Consider the following 14717-nt stretch of genomic DNA (forward strand, 5'->3'; position numbering starts at 1 on the left):
TAACGCAAAGTAAAAAAGAGATATCTTGTTCTGTATTTAAAACCATCTTTCTGATACGTACACATGGTCTTTTAATTGAGAAATAGTTTGTTACAGACAACAAAAAGAAAACAGATGCATCCTATAAAGCAGTGCACACTGCAAAACTCGGTTGCTTTGCTAGAAAGTAATAAGCGGTGCTAGATTTATCATAAATTAAGTGACCAAAATGTAGATAAGACTGTAGAGTGAGTGCTCATATTAGATACAGTCACATTTGTTGAAAACACACTAAGTGGAATTAAGACATAGCAGAAACTTTGCAACATCAACATAAGCCATAACCACTTTAAAATGCTAGCTTAAACCCAGAAAATGTATTCGCAACCTGCTATAAGTATAAAAACAACTACACGGAAATGGATACTTAATTAAAATAACTCTGCAAGGAAACAACTTGGTACCATAAGATAAGAACATTCTTTAATTGAACAAGTCGTCCTGCAAGGTATGCATCACCCCACATCCTGGCCCTCTGATTGGCTGATATTTTCAGTTACTGTTAAGAGCCTCATCGCCTGTCAAACGGGTGGCAGGAGGAAGACAGTGCATGTAGCTAGTCGTGTATCCTATCTACTCTAATTGAGCACTGCAGATATTTGAGCATTACAGCACAAGAAAGTTTGGTTGGCACCAAATTTTGTCTTATCTGGTAGTCCTGGGAATAATTATATATGGCGATCTATTCTGATTCAAAGCCAAACTCTCTTCCAGAGCTCCCTCGACAGCAACCTATGTCGAGCGAACAACATGTACGAACATGTTGTTCACATGTTCGGACAGCAGTTGAAAATGAAAAGTCGGATTGATACCAAATTATCAATTTATAGTTCTTTAGTCCCTAGGAAGGTTTTGAGTACAATTCTGACTGCATAATCTTCCTTTTATCCGGACAGAAATCTAGATATATATACAAGGGATTTCATAACAAGTCTGCAACCCTACTTTTAATTATATTTTAAAAATAGCTGATCATCGATTAACACAAAAAACATGAACTCACATAGAAAAAACTGCTACAATAAATACTTGCGCGAAAGAGGATATTTCGTTTTTGCTTAGCCGCCATATTGCTAATTCGTTGCTACAATCAGCGCACAGCAACAATACAATACCCTCCACTTCAAAGGCTGATATCTAGCAGGATCAAACTAAAATTCATACCAGCATGCAGGCCGATTAACACAACTAAATCGAACGCGCCTGAAATGTTACGCGCTGCGTAATTAACTAACTTTTTTTAACTTTGCTGGCATTCTGAACATCATTTTTGGTTTTTTACTTTAATTTCAATGAAACAGTTAGAAAAGCAAACATTATGAAATCCAGTTGTAATAATAAGCCTTTGTATTAAAATGAGCTATTGGTTGCGCAGGGCATTATGCTACGCTAGAAAGATCAAATTCCCTATGAAACACAATAACGATGACAATGCCGGTTTACGTAACTCGTTTCCTTTTGACAAAGTCAAGAAATTTACCTCAAAGGATTTTTATCGCCGGTTATACACAACGACCTGTAATGCTTCCTGTTTGGCAAGTGTGTGACACATACATGCACCGCTGCATCTGCTTCAGGGCCGGAACTCCTGAAGCAGTTGTAGCGGTACATCCCCTCCCTACACTGGAGGATATGAAGCCTGCAACAGTACATCCCCTCCATACATTGGAGGGGATGTACTTTCTTAATTATAATAAAATCTCGCTAAATTCGCACACACTTTGAGGTTCAAGATTGTAGTTAACACCTGTCTGCCGCTGAAGCAATTAAGTGACTTAGCCATGGTCAAGAACGTTCGATCCATCGAGCTAACATATTCCGTCATACAGTCCGGTGACTATAGGTATCAGTAGAAAACAAATTCAATTGCTGTTTATAAAATGGGTGGAAATGAGACATTTGGTACTCCTGTATGTTGTTTTACTAGAAAAGGGAAACAATAAAAATAAAGAAAATCACTTGAATTTGTTGCCGAAGACGATATGAAGGCAAAATATCAGTTAGTATTAGCCATGTAGTGCAAAGAAGCAACGGGCTTTTGCTGCTCCAGAAGGGAAAAAAAAAAAAAAAAAGAAAACACAGAAGGAAATAAACAGATAATGCAAAGCAAATTACTCACTTCCCTCATCTCGTAGGTAACTATCTAACTACCTGAACTCTCAAACTGTCAGCCTCTATCTGCAGAGGTAATTTGTTCAACTAATTAACAACTCACTGGTTAAAAGAAAACTTCCTACAATCTAGTCGAAACTTCTCCTGTAATTTTAATTCATAGTAGTTCTGGAATTCTTTATAACAATGAAAATTCTGCCTTCATTCGTTTTACCAACCCATCTCAGAGCTTTATAAACCTCAACCAGGCCCTTTCTAGGGATCTGGTTGCCAAGCTCTTTAGACCACATAATCGAAGTCTTTCCTCGTACGCTCGCCCTTTTGCCGATTTCACCATGCCAGTTGCCCGTTTTTGCCCCTTTTCAAGAAGCACAATGTCTGTTTTCAGATCAGGTCTCATACCTGGGCACAGTATTCCAAAAGGATATTGTTCGATAAGCCATCGATAGGACACCACGGGATTTCCTAGCTTCCTGTTTACAATGCCCAAGAGAACTTCATTCTGCCCGTATCGCAAACACCAATCCCCTTTTTCCTCAACCGTTACTAATTTAAGAGTATAAGATATTTTGGAGTTGCTATTCTCCAAGTGTAATGCAATATATGATCTCCAAGATCATACATTTTCCTTCATTAAAACATAGCTGCCACTTTTCTCGCCATCCTTGAAGCCTCTTCAAATCTTCCCGAAGGAATCCTTCTCGGTACTGGAACTTGGAACCTGAATATTTTAACATCACGCTCTTTATCTTTCGTCGATGTTGTTTATGAAAATCATAAACAGCAATGGTCTAGCAACAATTGAGAGGTCTAGCTCCGCTCACCAGTTCTCTGATTGGAAGATTTAGTCTTGTCAGTAATTTTCCGTTTTTTTTTTTCGTTGAATGCTTGAAAGGCTGTGTACTTAAAATTACAGAAGTGTAGTTTTTTTAAACGGATTCAATTTTTGTTTAGTCAAAAAAGGTTAGGTTATGTTACATCACTAATTCGGTTCGGATTTTAGGCAAACATTGGCCCACGATTATTTTCAAAATATAGAAAACACTGCGCATTGCCATGACAAATATTGATTCAGATATCAATTCACTGATAAAAATGAACAGTATCAAATCTCTCATTAAATATTATAAAAATAAAATATTGCAATTTTTGTTACTGGAATGTCTATGTATATTGTTACTATAATTGTATTTTTATCTTGAATTTGTATTTCATTTTTCTTATTAATAAAACTAATCATACGTACGTGTATGTATAAATATCACAATAAACAATATAAAACTGTTCGTGACAATTTTTTCATTATACATCATTTTAAAATTTTTTTTTTTTCCTTTTTGATGTTCGATATCCAGCGCGGGCTAGTAACTGAACAGTTCTGGCAATAAGAACAAATTCAGTTTCATTTAATTTTTTTAGAAATTGTAATATTGTATGCTTGTACGTGAGTTTGCTTAAAAGTGGGCCAGTATGCCTTTAATATTAGTTCTAAAGTGACCATATCCTTAGGCTGCCAATGCGAGCCATTGATTTTATTATTATTTCTGTGAAATAATAATAAATCTTTTAACAATAAAAACGATAGAAATTAAATATTATAACTAAATATAATTTTTTCCGCGGAGTGAATTTTTCGTTAATAATTCTTCATTATTTGCTATTTTTCGTAAAATTCTTCACAAGAGTTAGAAACACACACAATTAGACAGCAGTTGGATTACGAACAGACTGCCCTCAGTAAATTTGCAACCACTTTCTGTAACGCACGCTCAATTCACAAATTACGGATAAATTCCCTTGAAAATGAATCCTTTTTGGAGAGAATTAATTCATTTTGGAATGGATGCAGAAACGATGAGGTTCCTGCGTTTTAACCAGTTCTTCGCATAATATAAAGTTAGCAGAGGATGGGTAAAGTTAACAAAAAAGTATAATCAATTATATCTAGGTTTATATAATGCATTTTAAAAGCAAACATTTTACTTACTTGCCACGTTCCTAGCCCAATAACCGGCATTTGAGCCCCAGTTTCAAGTTCAATAGACGCAGCCATGTTGTATGGAAACTCTTGACACACGTTGTCTGTTATAGAAACAAGACGATTTAGTAGGCAGCCCAAAATGAGCAGTTAACTTTATGTGGGGGAATTCAGAAACGAGCTGGTAGTTGTTCCCATCAATTACAGATTAGAAGGAAGAGGCTACAAGTTCCGCTCTCCCATTACGATGATGCTTCCGCCTCGGTGTTTTAACCATACAGTTTTTCATCCCATACTTCCATAAAAAAAAAAAAGTTCATGTTTATACTCCGGGAAGACCAGCAGAGTTTACAATAAATCGATCGATACAAATTGTTAATCGTGTTTAAGCAGCCACGGGCTCGAACCCCGGTCCACTCAAAGAGCGTGTGCTACTGCACTCACGCTCCTGACCACTCGACTACGTCAGTTAGAAGGGGATGTGTGAAGTTAATAAAAAGTATAATGAGTTATATCCAGGTTTATATTTCATATTGAAAGTAAACACCTTACTTACTTGCCACGTTCCTATCCCAATAACCGGTATTTGAGCCCCGGTGTTAAGTTTAATAGACGCCGCCATGTTGTATGGAAACTGTTGGTAGAAACAAGACGCTTTAGTGAACAGCGCAAAATGAATAGTTAGCTTTTTGTGGTGGCCTTGAGAGACGAGTTGGTAGTTGTGTTCAAATACCGCCCTCCTGTCAGGGTAGTGCTATTCACCTGTCACTATTTTTTTTTCTTTTCTTTAACGTTTTTTGTACCGAGAAAACGATAATTATAAGTGGTCACTGCAACTGAACGATACCAGGAAGTGCTACTTGAACATATATTACCGATATGTAAAATGTGAAAATGCGCATTAATTATCCACGATCATTTATGGTTAAAAGTCAAACGAACAAAAGGAAATCGATTTTGCATTCAGGCTAGTTGTGCGCCAATCCGAAAACGAGAACTTGAAGCGCTTGTACTTGTACACTGTTTTGATTTCCAAATTCTGGGAAATAATAAGAGAAGAGGAGGAACAGAGCTTAACGAGGTCAGTCTTTCAGGTAGAAATACAGGTTAAAACAGCATAAAAAAGTACAAACAACGCAAAAAAATTGCAATAACAGGCGTGTCGAGCGGTGACGTAGCCGATTGGTCAAGACCGCGAATGCAGTAATACACGCTCTTTGAGTGGGCTGGGGTTCAAGCCCGTGACTGCTAAATACGATTAACATTTGTATTGATTGATTTATTGTAAACTCCACTGACCTTGTGTTTGTGCCGGAGTATAAACAAGAACATTTTGTTTGTTTTGTTTTATAAAACTGAAATATTCACAGTCTGTGAAGGTTTCAGTACTGCTGTGAATCACAGAAGAGTGCTGCATGTAACTGCATAAGAGGAAATTGCAAGCGTTCTCAATTCCGATTGCGATGTCCTCTTGCGTGTAATTCAAACTACACCCTGACGCACCTATTTGTCATGGGCGCATTAACGCTACCCGTTGCTGGGATTGCGCTCTATGAAGAGATAGTGAAAATTTCTTCATCAAAATGGCTGTGCAAGAACTGCAGAGTAATATTTCCAAGATCCCTAAGGTGGCGAGAAAATCACTATGAGAAAATCATAATATAAAATAAAATAAAGGCAGTAATTTATCATGTTTGTAACGCGTTTTATTTATCCTTTGAGAATACACTGATACGTTGAATTTTCGTATTTGGTTTCGTATTTATTACAAGGGGATACAAAAAGTTTTTCCCCATGTTCTACACGTCTTGGGATGTTGAGATTTGGAACGTATATTACTCGTTCTGTATCCAGTCACCACGCAAAGAGACACATTCGCCCATTTTTTATGGCGCTTCTGTAGTTCAAATTAGACCTAGACCATTTTTGTATGTCTCAATTTATTCTTGAAACCACGCTTCTGTCTCAGAAATTATCACTCCATTGCCAAAGGCGTCGAGGAAGCAACAGTACGCTTTTGTTGAGCATTCCCAAAGCGGAATTTTCAGCAAATCCTTTAAGAATGCAATGTAGTGCCATCTGTCAAGCGAATAATGAACTAAGCTATATCGGCATTCGCCGATATTTTGTGATGTTAAATATTGATTATTATACAACTTAAAAGAATATTGCAGTACATTCGTAATATGTCAGTTCATATTTATTTATTTAATATTTATATGATAATTAATTACAGTAATAGGGGAATTTCGCGTGAAATTTCTATAAGATGCTAAAATGTTCAATTGCTATAAAGTAACTTACAACAGATTAACTGTAATTTTTATTTTTCTTCAGATTATATTTATTACGAATGTGGTTGCTATTCAAACTTCAAGTAGAACAAAACGTTAAAAAATTACATGTAAATCATATTATCTGAAGTGAATAAAAGAAGTTTATCATAATGAAAGGACATTTAAATAGGATCACCTACCTGATATCGAGGACAGCATTAGAAAGGATCCCAAATGTCTGTTTAACATCTCAAGGTGTCCCACCTTAGAAGGTGGCGGATCTACACGTTTAACGTTCCTTTCAGTCTCATCTCACAAATGTTATGGGATTCAAATGGAAGGGATTGGTGGGGAAGGATACTGGAGGGGAGTGAAGTCTTAAGAGTATCAGTCAATCATTCCTGTACCGTGTGGCACAGCGCATTGTCCCGTTGGAAGATGCTATTACTATCAGGGAGCAGCAGACAGTGGTGGACAACGATAATGCAATTGGTCACTGCCATCAAATGCAGTCCACTGTCCTTGCACAATGAGAGTGCAAGATAATTTTATTGATACTTGGTTATGCGTGTTTCTTTATGACTTAAATTGAACCAAGAATGCGGAGATATGGTAGCCATCCAACTTCTAAAGACCGGAAACATCATCTTTACTGCCATTTAAAACAGATATCCACCTTAAACTTAATTGAAGAACGAAGTCAGTAGGTTTCGCCACTCTCACAAAGCACAAAAGGAATTCAGATTTCACTTATTTGAAATAACTGCGACTAATGATCACACAAAAACATTGCACATAGATTCCTGTTAAATCTCTATAACATGACAGCTGTTCATTTCTGGAACGCGGTCCAAACGCATATTTAATGATCTCTCTCTCAGTACATCAGGTGATCGAACTTCCGGTTTAAGGCTGAAGGGAAATTAGCTGGCTGGAACGTCTTCCAGACAAGTTTCCAAAAACAACGTTTTGTTATTGAGATTTGCTAACCTTCCTTCAACAAGCAGAAATATGTTTAAGGAACTCCTTCTGAACAAGGGCAACAACTGGTTGTTATCTGAACTGTTTTATAATTCCTTTGAAAATTTAACGGGAACAAAGAGTGGTGGAAATATTGCTAAACCAGAGGTTTCCAAAGAGTAAGCTGTGCTCCCCTTGGGGGTGGTGCACTTGATTTTTGAGGGGAGGGCGTGTTGTTTTCGTCAAGTATTTTTTTAACGAAATATGGACAAACCATTCCAGTAATCCAGATGCGAAGCGTTTTTTATTCCAATCTTTGAGATTTAAATGTATCGAATTATATATTAATTTATAAAAGTATGAAACTCACAGCTAAATTATGTCAAATCTGTTTATTTGCACTTATTCTGGAAGACGGAGGGTCGCCTGAAATTTAGGAAATATTTTAGGGGAACGCAACGTACAAAATTTTGGGAGCCTCTGGGCAAAGCCAATCTATACTCATGGCAGTATACGACTATATAAATGCAAGAGCATGCTTTTTGAAGATTAAGTCTTTACAAACTACAACTTATTTGATTAACAAAGCCAATTATGTTTATATGCTATTTAGAAGCGCTAAACTACTTCACTTATCTCTAATTAGAATTAATGAATTCCTCATGAAACGTTAAATCGATACGCAAATTACATCGTTTGTTCCTCAGGAATTTCCCAATGTGGAAGACCATAAACGTCTACAAGAAACTGGAATGGCCCGTAGGGGCTTAAAATATCACGTGCTTTAACATTCTGATAATAGATGGAAAGGCACAACAGATATGCGTTTATTATTATTTTTTAATTTTATTTTATTTTTTTCCTTTAAATAGTCATTGTCAATCAAAGCACGTGTACTTATGAATCCTCGTGCCTGAAAACGAAACATAGATAAATATGCTCCGTAGATTTGTTGAATTGTGCACATTCATGATGGAAAAATTGCCAGAAAACTGGCACTCTCTAAGCCTGACCAAAATATAATATAAATTATTTCATTTAAATTTATATTCATTTGCATATCAAGTTCCTGAGATTGCATAATGGGATCGGATCTCTGAAATTTCAATCTGATTGGTTTTGGCGTTTATCAAGGAAAACTACTTTAAATTTACTTAACTGCAATAATTTTATCCGTATTGACATGATTATCACTCTAAATCAGGGGTGTCACTCAGAATGCTCGTGAAGTACGCCACTCGAACGGTTCTTGAGATACCGGCAGTCCCTACTAGGTAGGGACTGCCGGTATCTCAAGAACCACACAACAGTCATGATGTAGCCAAACCATCGGCTTATACTATAAGGTCTTTATCTACTGGCAAAATTCCTGAATCTTCATTTCAGCTATTGCATTGAATTATGCCATTCAGTCCTACACAATTTCGGCTTAGACTTTGATTTAAGACGTTACAATATTAAACATCACGAAACAACTTGTCTTCTCACAGGATAGTTGAGCAATCTACCAAAAGGATGCTAGCCGTAGGGATGAGTGAAATGCGCATTTCCTTTTGTTTTAGAGTCCATGGCCAAAAACGATATCCACAAAATATGATCATTAATATTGCATATAATACTCGCACGGTTTGCTCTAGGTGGGTATGAGAGATGCACTTCGCCTTCTACCAAGTGGTATTGTCACCGTCCTCCCACATTGGGTGGAAAAGTCCCCGGTTCGAATTCCGTCGATGACGTGAGGAACTTTTATGGGCTTTTTTTTCCTTTTTTTTTTCTTTTTTTTTTTCCCACTCCGTGGCTGAATTAGTCGGTCTCAGGCATTGATAGCAAGATTTTTTTCGAGGAAAAACTCTGGTTTTTCGTCCATCAGGCAAATCGACACACGCAATTTACAGACACAATACATTTCGGTAAAGTGTAAAGTATTCATTGTCTAACGGCACCAGGGATTTCCTCATTTCTGCAATGGTTGAGTTAGAATGGGGAAAAGACTGAAGGCAGGGGGGAATCAGTTAGAAATATGGGAACGATAGGGAAAGCGACCCCAGGGATATCAGTGGGGACAAGTCCTACCAGGAGAAATGGAGGGCTGGGGGAGGAGACAGAACCCGTCTCCTCCTCCTCCCTCTGGGGGAAGAGGGGTTAAAGATACCACGCAAGGGAGCGTGATATGGATCGCCAGATAGCCCTGGAAGCGGAGCTGCAAGTTGTCAAGGTCGGTGCAAAGTCAAATTCAGGCAAGTGTCATAGAGGGGTGTAGCCATCGTTCTTGGCACACAAGTCGCATCCAGTTTGTGTTAGCAGTCTTGCTGCCAGGCACGGTTTGGTCGTGGGTGGATGTATACCTCGGTTGTAGACCTGCATTTCTGATAGGTTCGCATTTATGGGCTTTATGGGTTGCGTAGTCAGGTGGAACAGTGTTAGTCTAGATACTGATATCCAATCCAGATGCTGGAATACACGTGAAGGTAACTTTCCAGATGACTAATATAATAAAGATTTTTTTTCCACCTTTCTCGCCTTCAACTATAAAAATCTGCCAATGAAACTCTTTCTGAGTTAATCAAGTGGTCTGGTACAAATAAATTGCGAATATTTGCTATTAAAAACAAAACTGATGGTTTTTAAGGGCAAGTTAGATTACAGAAGACCTCTAATATAAAGACAGACGGTAAGCAAATTCCTTTGGTACCTCAACTAACACATCTTAGAAACAGATGATTTGGAATGAACTTATCAATATTTGTCAATCACGATGGGATTCCAGTACTACTGGTCAAGTCACCCGCTCTTTTGTTCATGCAGTTTCCTTGAGAGGAACTTATACAAGCAATACTTGTATAAGTTCCTCTCAAGAAGAACGTTCGCCAATGGTTTTCTCCCATCTTAACAACGTCATATACATTTACTGGGCACGGCTCTATCAACTCCAAACTATTTCAATTTGGATTTTCTGACACCAATCTCTGCTTGTGTGGTGCTGAGGAAACCTGGACGCACATTCTGCATCGCTGCAACCCGGCGACATATCTGAACCACAAACTACTGTTAGCAATTTTTCTGAAGGAAATGAAGCGGCGCTGACGGAAAATTCCCTATCGTTCTCAGCTATAAAACAATTCTCCTCCGCTGTTTTCACCAAAAGAAAGCAACTCGAATCTATCATTATCTCAACAACAAGGAACCAACTCAACTGCTGCAACGTCTATAGATACCTCCAGAAGCTGACTTCGCCTGACATCTTATAATTTACATTACAGCATCCTTGCTGTTTTACATCTAAACTATTTCAAAAGAACTCACCTGTGTTCTTTTTATTTATGTGCCCCCCCCCTTTTATTTATTTATTTTTTCCCTTTTCTATTTTTTTTTTACCACAGTTTGGGCAGCTGTGGGATATGGGATTTGCTGGCACCCACACGTATAACACAACCTTCAGTGGGTGTGGTTCTTGTCCTTTCTAGGACAGACAATGATTGTAGGGATCCACTCCCTTGTTGTTAGGGAAACACTTAGTTGTGGCCCACTTCCCCGTTGTGTAGACGAACATTGGGCAGGTTTTCCGGGTGAAAAGTGGCAAGAAACAATAACGACACACACTGTACAAACATAACATGCAATTCTGACCATTTTACAGAATTTCTGTATAATCACAAAGTACTTCGGCGGAGTTGAACTAACGTTCCGGAGCCGCCGTACTATACATATGTCATCATTGTGCTCTTCTACAAGCATTTTCCAGTTTTGACCGAATCTCACCCCCAACCCTAGTTCTTTCAATTTTTTTAATGCTAACAAATGGTTTATGCAGTCAGAAGTAACTCCAGAGACAGATGTTATAATTGTTCAAAATGTCCACCTTCTTCCTGAATACAAGCCTCACATCGACGTCTCATGGGCTCGCGAAGACGATGAAAAATTCCTGGCATGTTTCGTATTGTCTCGCAACCTTCCACAATTCGATTTCGGAGAGTTTCCACATCAGCTATCGGAGTCGAATACACCAATGACTTCCAATGGCCCCACAAGAAGAAATCTGTGGGTTTAAATCAGTAGAGCGTGGAGGCCAAGCAGTTGGTCCACCCCTCTACTTCAGGAGTCGTAGATCTTAGTCGTCCTCTGTCGGCAGCACGAGGTGTAAAGGTCCCATTTTCACAAAGGCGACGACGGATACCTTCAAACGTTTTCCTGTCTGGACATCTTCGTTCTGGGAACCTTTTGTGGTACAAAAGACGAACCTCCAGAGCATTGCCGTCCGCCAAACGGTACATAAAGTACATATCCGCTTGTTCCTGATTTGAGTACATAGTCGAAATGGAAAAACCACCAGATTCTGTCAGTACCTTGTGATGAAGGAATCACCTGCGGGAGAGAAGACATTCCGGTTAATAATTCGGAGACCAAGCATTTCCGGAACTATCTTGATATAAAATATTTTTATTGTCTACCTATGAGGATTGCTGTGTATTTTTGACACACCCTGTGTGTACATATATACACAGGAGAGGTAGGTAACATCTAAAGGATGTGAATCGCATAGGAACCCATAACCGGAAACGTCACGGGAAAGTAGTAGCAGAGGCACAAGGAGCGTGTTTGTTTGTTTGTTATTTGGTTTTTAGGAGCATTAGCAACTAAGGCCATATTGCTCCGGGATATGCGGCGGTCATTCCTTGACCTTTCCGCATCCTCCGTATTTGATGGTGACGGGCTCGAACCCCGGTCTAATCAAGAAGCGTGTGCTACGCACTGCTGCTCCTGCCCACCTGGCTACGGAGGCACCGGCACAAGGAGCAGAAATGACACAAGACAGTAATTAGTGGCAAACATTTATTTGACATAATATTAACAATGGAGTACGAGATGGATGCATTTCATGATGTTACAACAGATGCTCGAAGGTTCTACCATGAGACGCGATGCACGCGTGACACCGTGTCCGCCAATCCTCGATAAATCAGCCGGTCCGCCAATCCTGATTTAAGCGAGCCTTGATAAAGGTTCGATAAATGAGGTGAGCGTGGGGGCCAGGCCAGGCAACGGTCCACAATGGCCCATCCATCGACGCCGAAGACGCCTGTTCAAATGGTCACGAACACACCTTCCATAATGAGCAGGCGCCGTCATGTTGAATCCAAATGTTGCGTCTCATATTTTCTGGAACATCGTCAAGTAACCCTAGCAGAACTTGTTCAAGAAAGATCCGATATTTAGCGGAGTTCATGCGGGATGGTAACAAGTATGGGCCGACTAAGCAGTCACCGACCATACCTGCCCACACATTTATTGCGAAGCGATGTTATGCCACATGGGGGTGCACACCGTGTGGCTTGTCGTGAGCCCACACATGAGCATTGTGCTGATTGAATAAGCCTTCCCGAGTGAAATAAGCCTCATCCTTCAAACAGGCTGGAAAATTCAAGTCTGTTGAACACTTTCTTGGAGAAACCACTGCACAAAAGCCACACGTGCAGGATGATCTTGTGAGAGTAGTAACTGAACCCTTTGGAGATGAAAGGGGTGTAGGGAATCGTCGTGCCAGACACGCTGTACACTGCAACGAGACACTCCTAAGGCAGAGGCAACGCACGTGTGCTGGTAGTAGGATTATTCTGGACGGCATTCAACACACTTTCTTCCATAATGGGAGTTCGTCGAACGTGGTCTGCCCACACTACTCCTGTTACCTCTAAATGACCCATAATCGCACAAATTCTGATGCACACGCGCAAACAAACTGTGGTACGGTACATGTCTGTCTGGGAAGCGTTCTCCATAAATTCGTTGAGCGGCTCGTCCATTGCCCTCTGCTAATCCATACACTAGGTGCATGTCTGCCAGCTCACAGTTCGTATATCGATGCATGCTCTTCGTGCGGCGACTACTGCTTGAATGAGTAAACCAGAAATTTTCCCTCCCGCGAACTGATGAACAGCACCGTCTACCGACTTACAGTGACGTTTCCGGTTATGGGTTCCTATGCGATTCACATTCCTTTAAATGTTACCTACCTCCCCTAAACGTTTGTACCTATATTTTTGAGACACCCTGTATATACAGGGTGTTTCAGTTAAACGTTTCAGAACTTCTAAGAGGGGTAGGGTACATCCTGACAACTCGAAATCATATAGCAATGTGGGGTCGGAAATGCTTTCCTGGAGCGGTGTTGTACACAGAAGCACCATAAAGAAAAGAGACCGTAAGTGAGAAATCGTTTTAATAATACATGAAAAGAAGCAAAAGGTACATGGATTAAAGTAAGTGTTCGAAGTTTCTTCCATGGCCTACAATGCACGCCTCACATCTCCGACGCATGGACATCCGAACATTCTGGAATACTCCAGGCAGCGTGTCCAGACACAGCAACCGGAGGATTATGCACCTCGTATTGCTTTCGCACAGTGGTACCTTGGAAAATGTGCTACAAATCCCCTTTTTCCTGCTGAAGTGTTGTTTTCCGATGAGGCATCCTTCACAAGGGAAGGAATTTTCAACACGCATAACGAGCATATCTGGACGGTCGAGAACCCGCATGCAATACGACGTCGTGCAGCACAGATTCGATTTTCGGTCAATGTATGGGCCGGTATTATGGGAGATCACCTCATCGGACCTTACCTGTTACCGTGTCGTCTAACCGGACCTATCTACTTGATCTTTCTGCAGCAAGTATTGCCACAACTTTTGAGAGATGAACAGATTTCTGCATCGACGCAACAGACAATGTGGTTCCAACACGATGGAGCCCCTGCCCATTATAGCGGAGATGTTCGTAACTACCTGGATGTCACATTTGGTCAACAGTGGATCGGACGTGGTGGTCCCGTGCGTTGGCCTGCTCGGTCACCCGACCTATCATGTCTTGATTTTTATTTCTGGGGTCATATGAAATCGCTAGTTTATGACACCCCTGTTGACAATGCTGAGGAGCTGGTTGCAAGAATCGCAGTAGCTGCCGAAGAAATTCGAAATTCGCCTGGAGTATTCCAGAATGTTCGGATGTCCATGCGTCGGAGATGTGAGGCGTGCATTGTAGCCCGTGGAAGAAACTTCGAACACTTACTTTAATCCATGTACCTTTTGCTTCTTTTCATGTATTATTAAAACGATTTCTCACTTACGGTCTCTTTTCTTTTTATGGTGCTTCTGTGTACAACACCGCTTCAGGAAAGCATTTCCGACCCCACATTGCTATATGATTTCGAGTTGTCAGGATGTACCCTACCCCTCTTAGAAGTTCTGAAACGTTTAACTGAAACACCCTGTATAAACTTAAGTGAGAATAGTAATTAAAAAATAAAAATAAAAATAAAAAAATAAATAAAAATGCCAGCAGCATGGCAAGACAGAAG

At 39.9% G+C, this 14717-nt stretch overlaps 1 protein-coding gene across 2 annotated transcripts in view; it reads right to left on the reverse strand.

The window, feature by feature from the left end:
- Positions 1 to 4895, reverse strand: part of LOC150081891 (aldose reductase-related protein 2-like) — a 37802-nt gene extending 32907 nt beyond the window's left edge. Inside the window, exon 1 of one of the 2 annotated variants that reach the window (XM_090378963.1) lies at positions 4139 to 4592. In XM_090378963.1, coding sequence (XP_090235089.1) covers positions 4139 to 4204 — 66 coding nt within the window. In that variant the 5' untranslated portion in view covers positions 4205 to 4592. Of the gene's footprint in view, positions 1 to 4138; positions 4593 to 4685 lie in introns of those variants that run through there. The other variant, XM_090378962.1, reaches the window with a different exon arrangement.
- Positions 4896 to 14717: the final 9822 nt, after the last annotated feature.

Source organism: Mastigoproctus giganteus, chromosome 8 (genome assembly GCF_048544385.1).
Source record: "Mastigoproctus giganteus isolate SK-2022 chromosome 8, ASM4854438v1, whole genome shotgun sequence".
Taxonomy (NCBI): Eukaryota; Metazoa; Arthropoda; class Arachnida; order Uropygi; family Thelyphonidae; genus Mastigoproctus; species Mastigoproctus giganteus.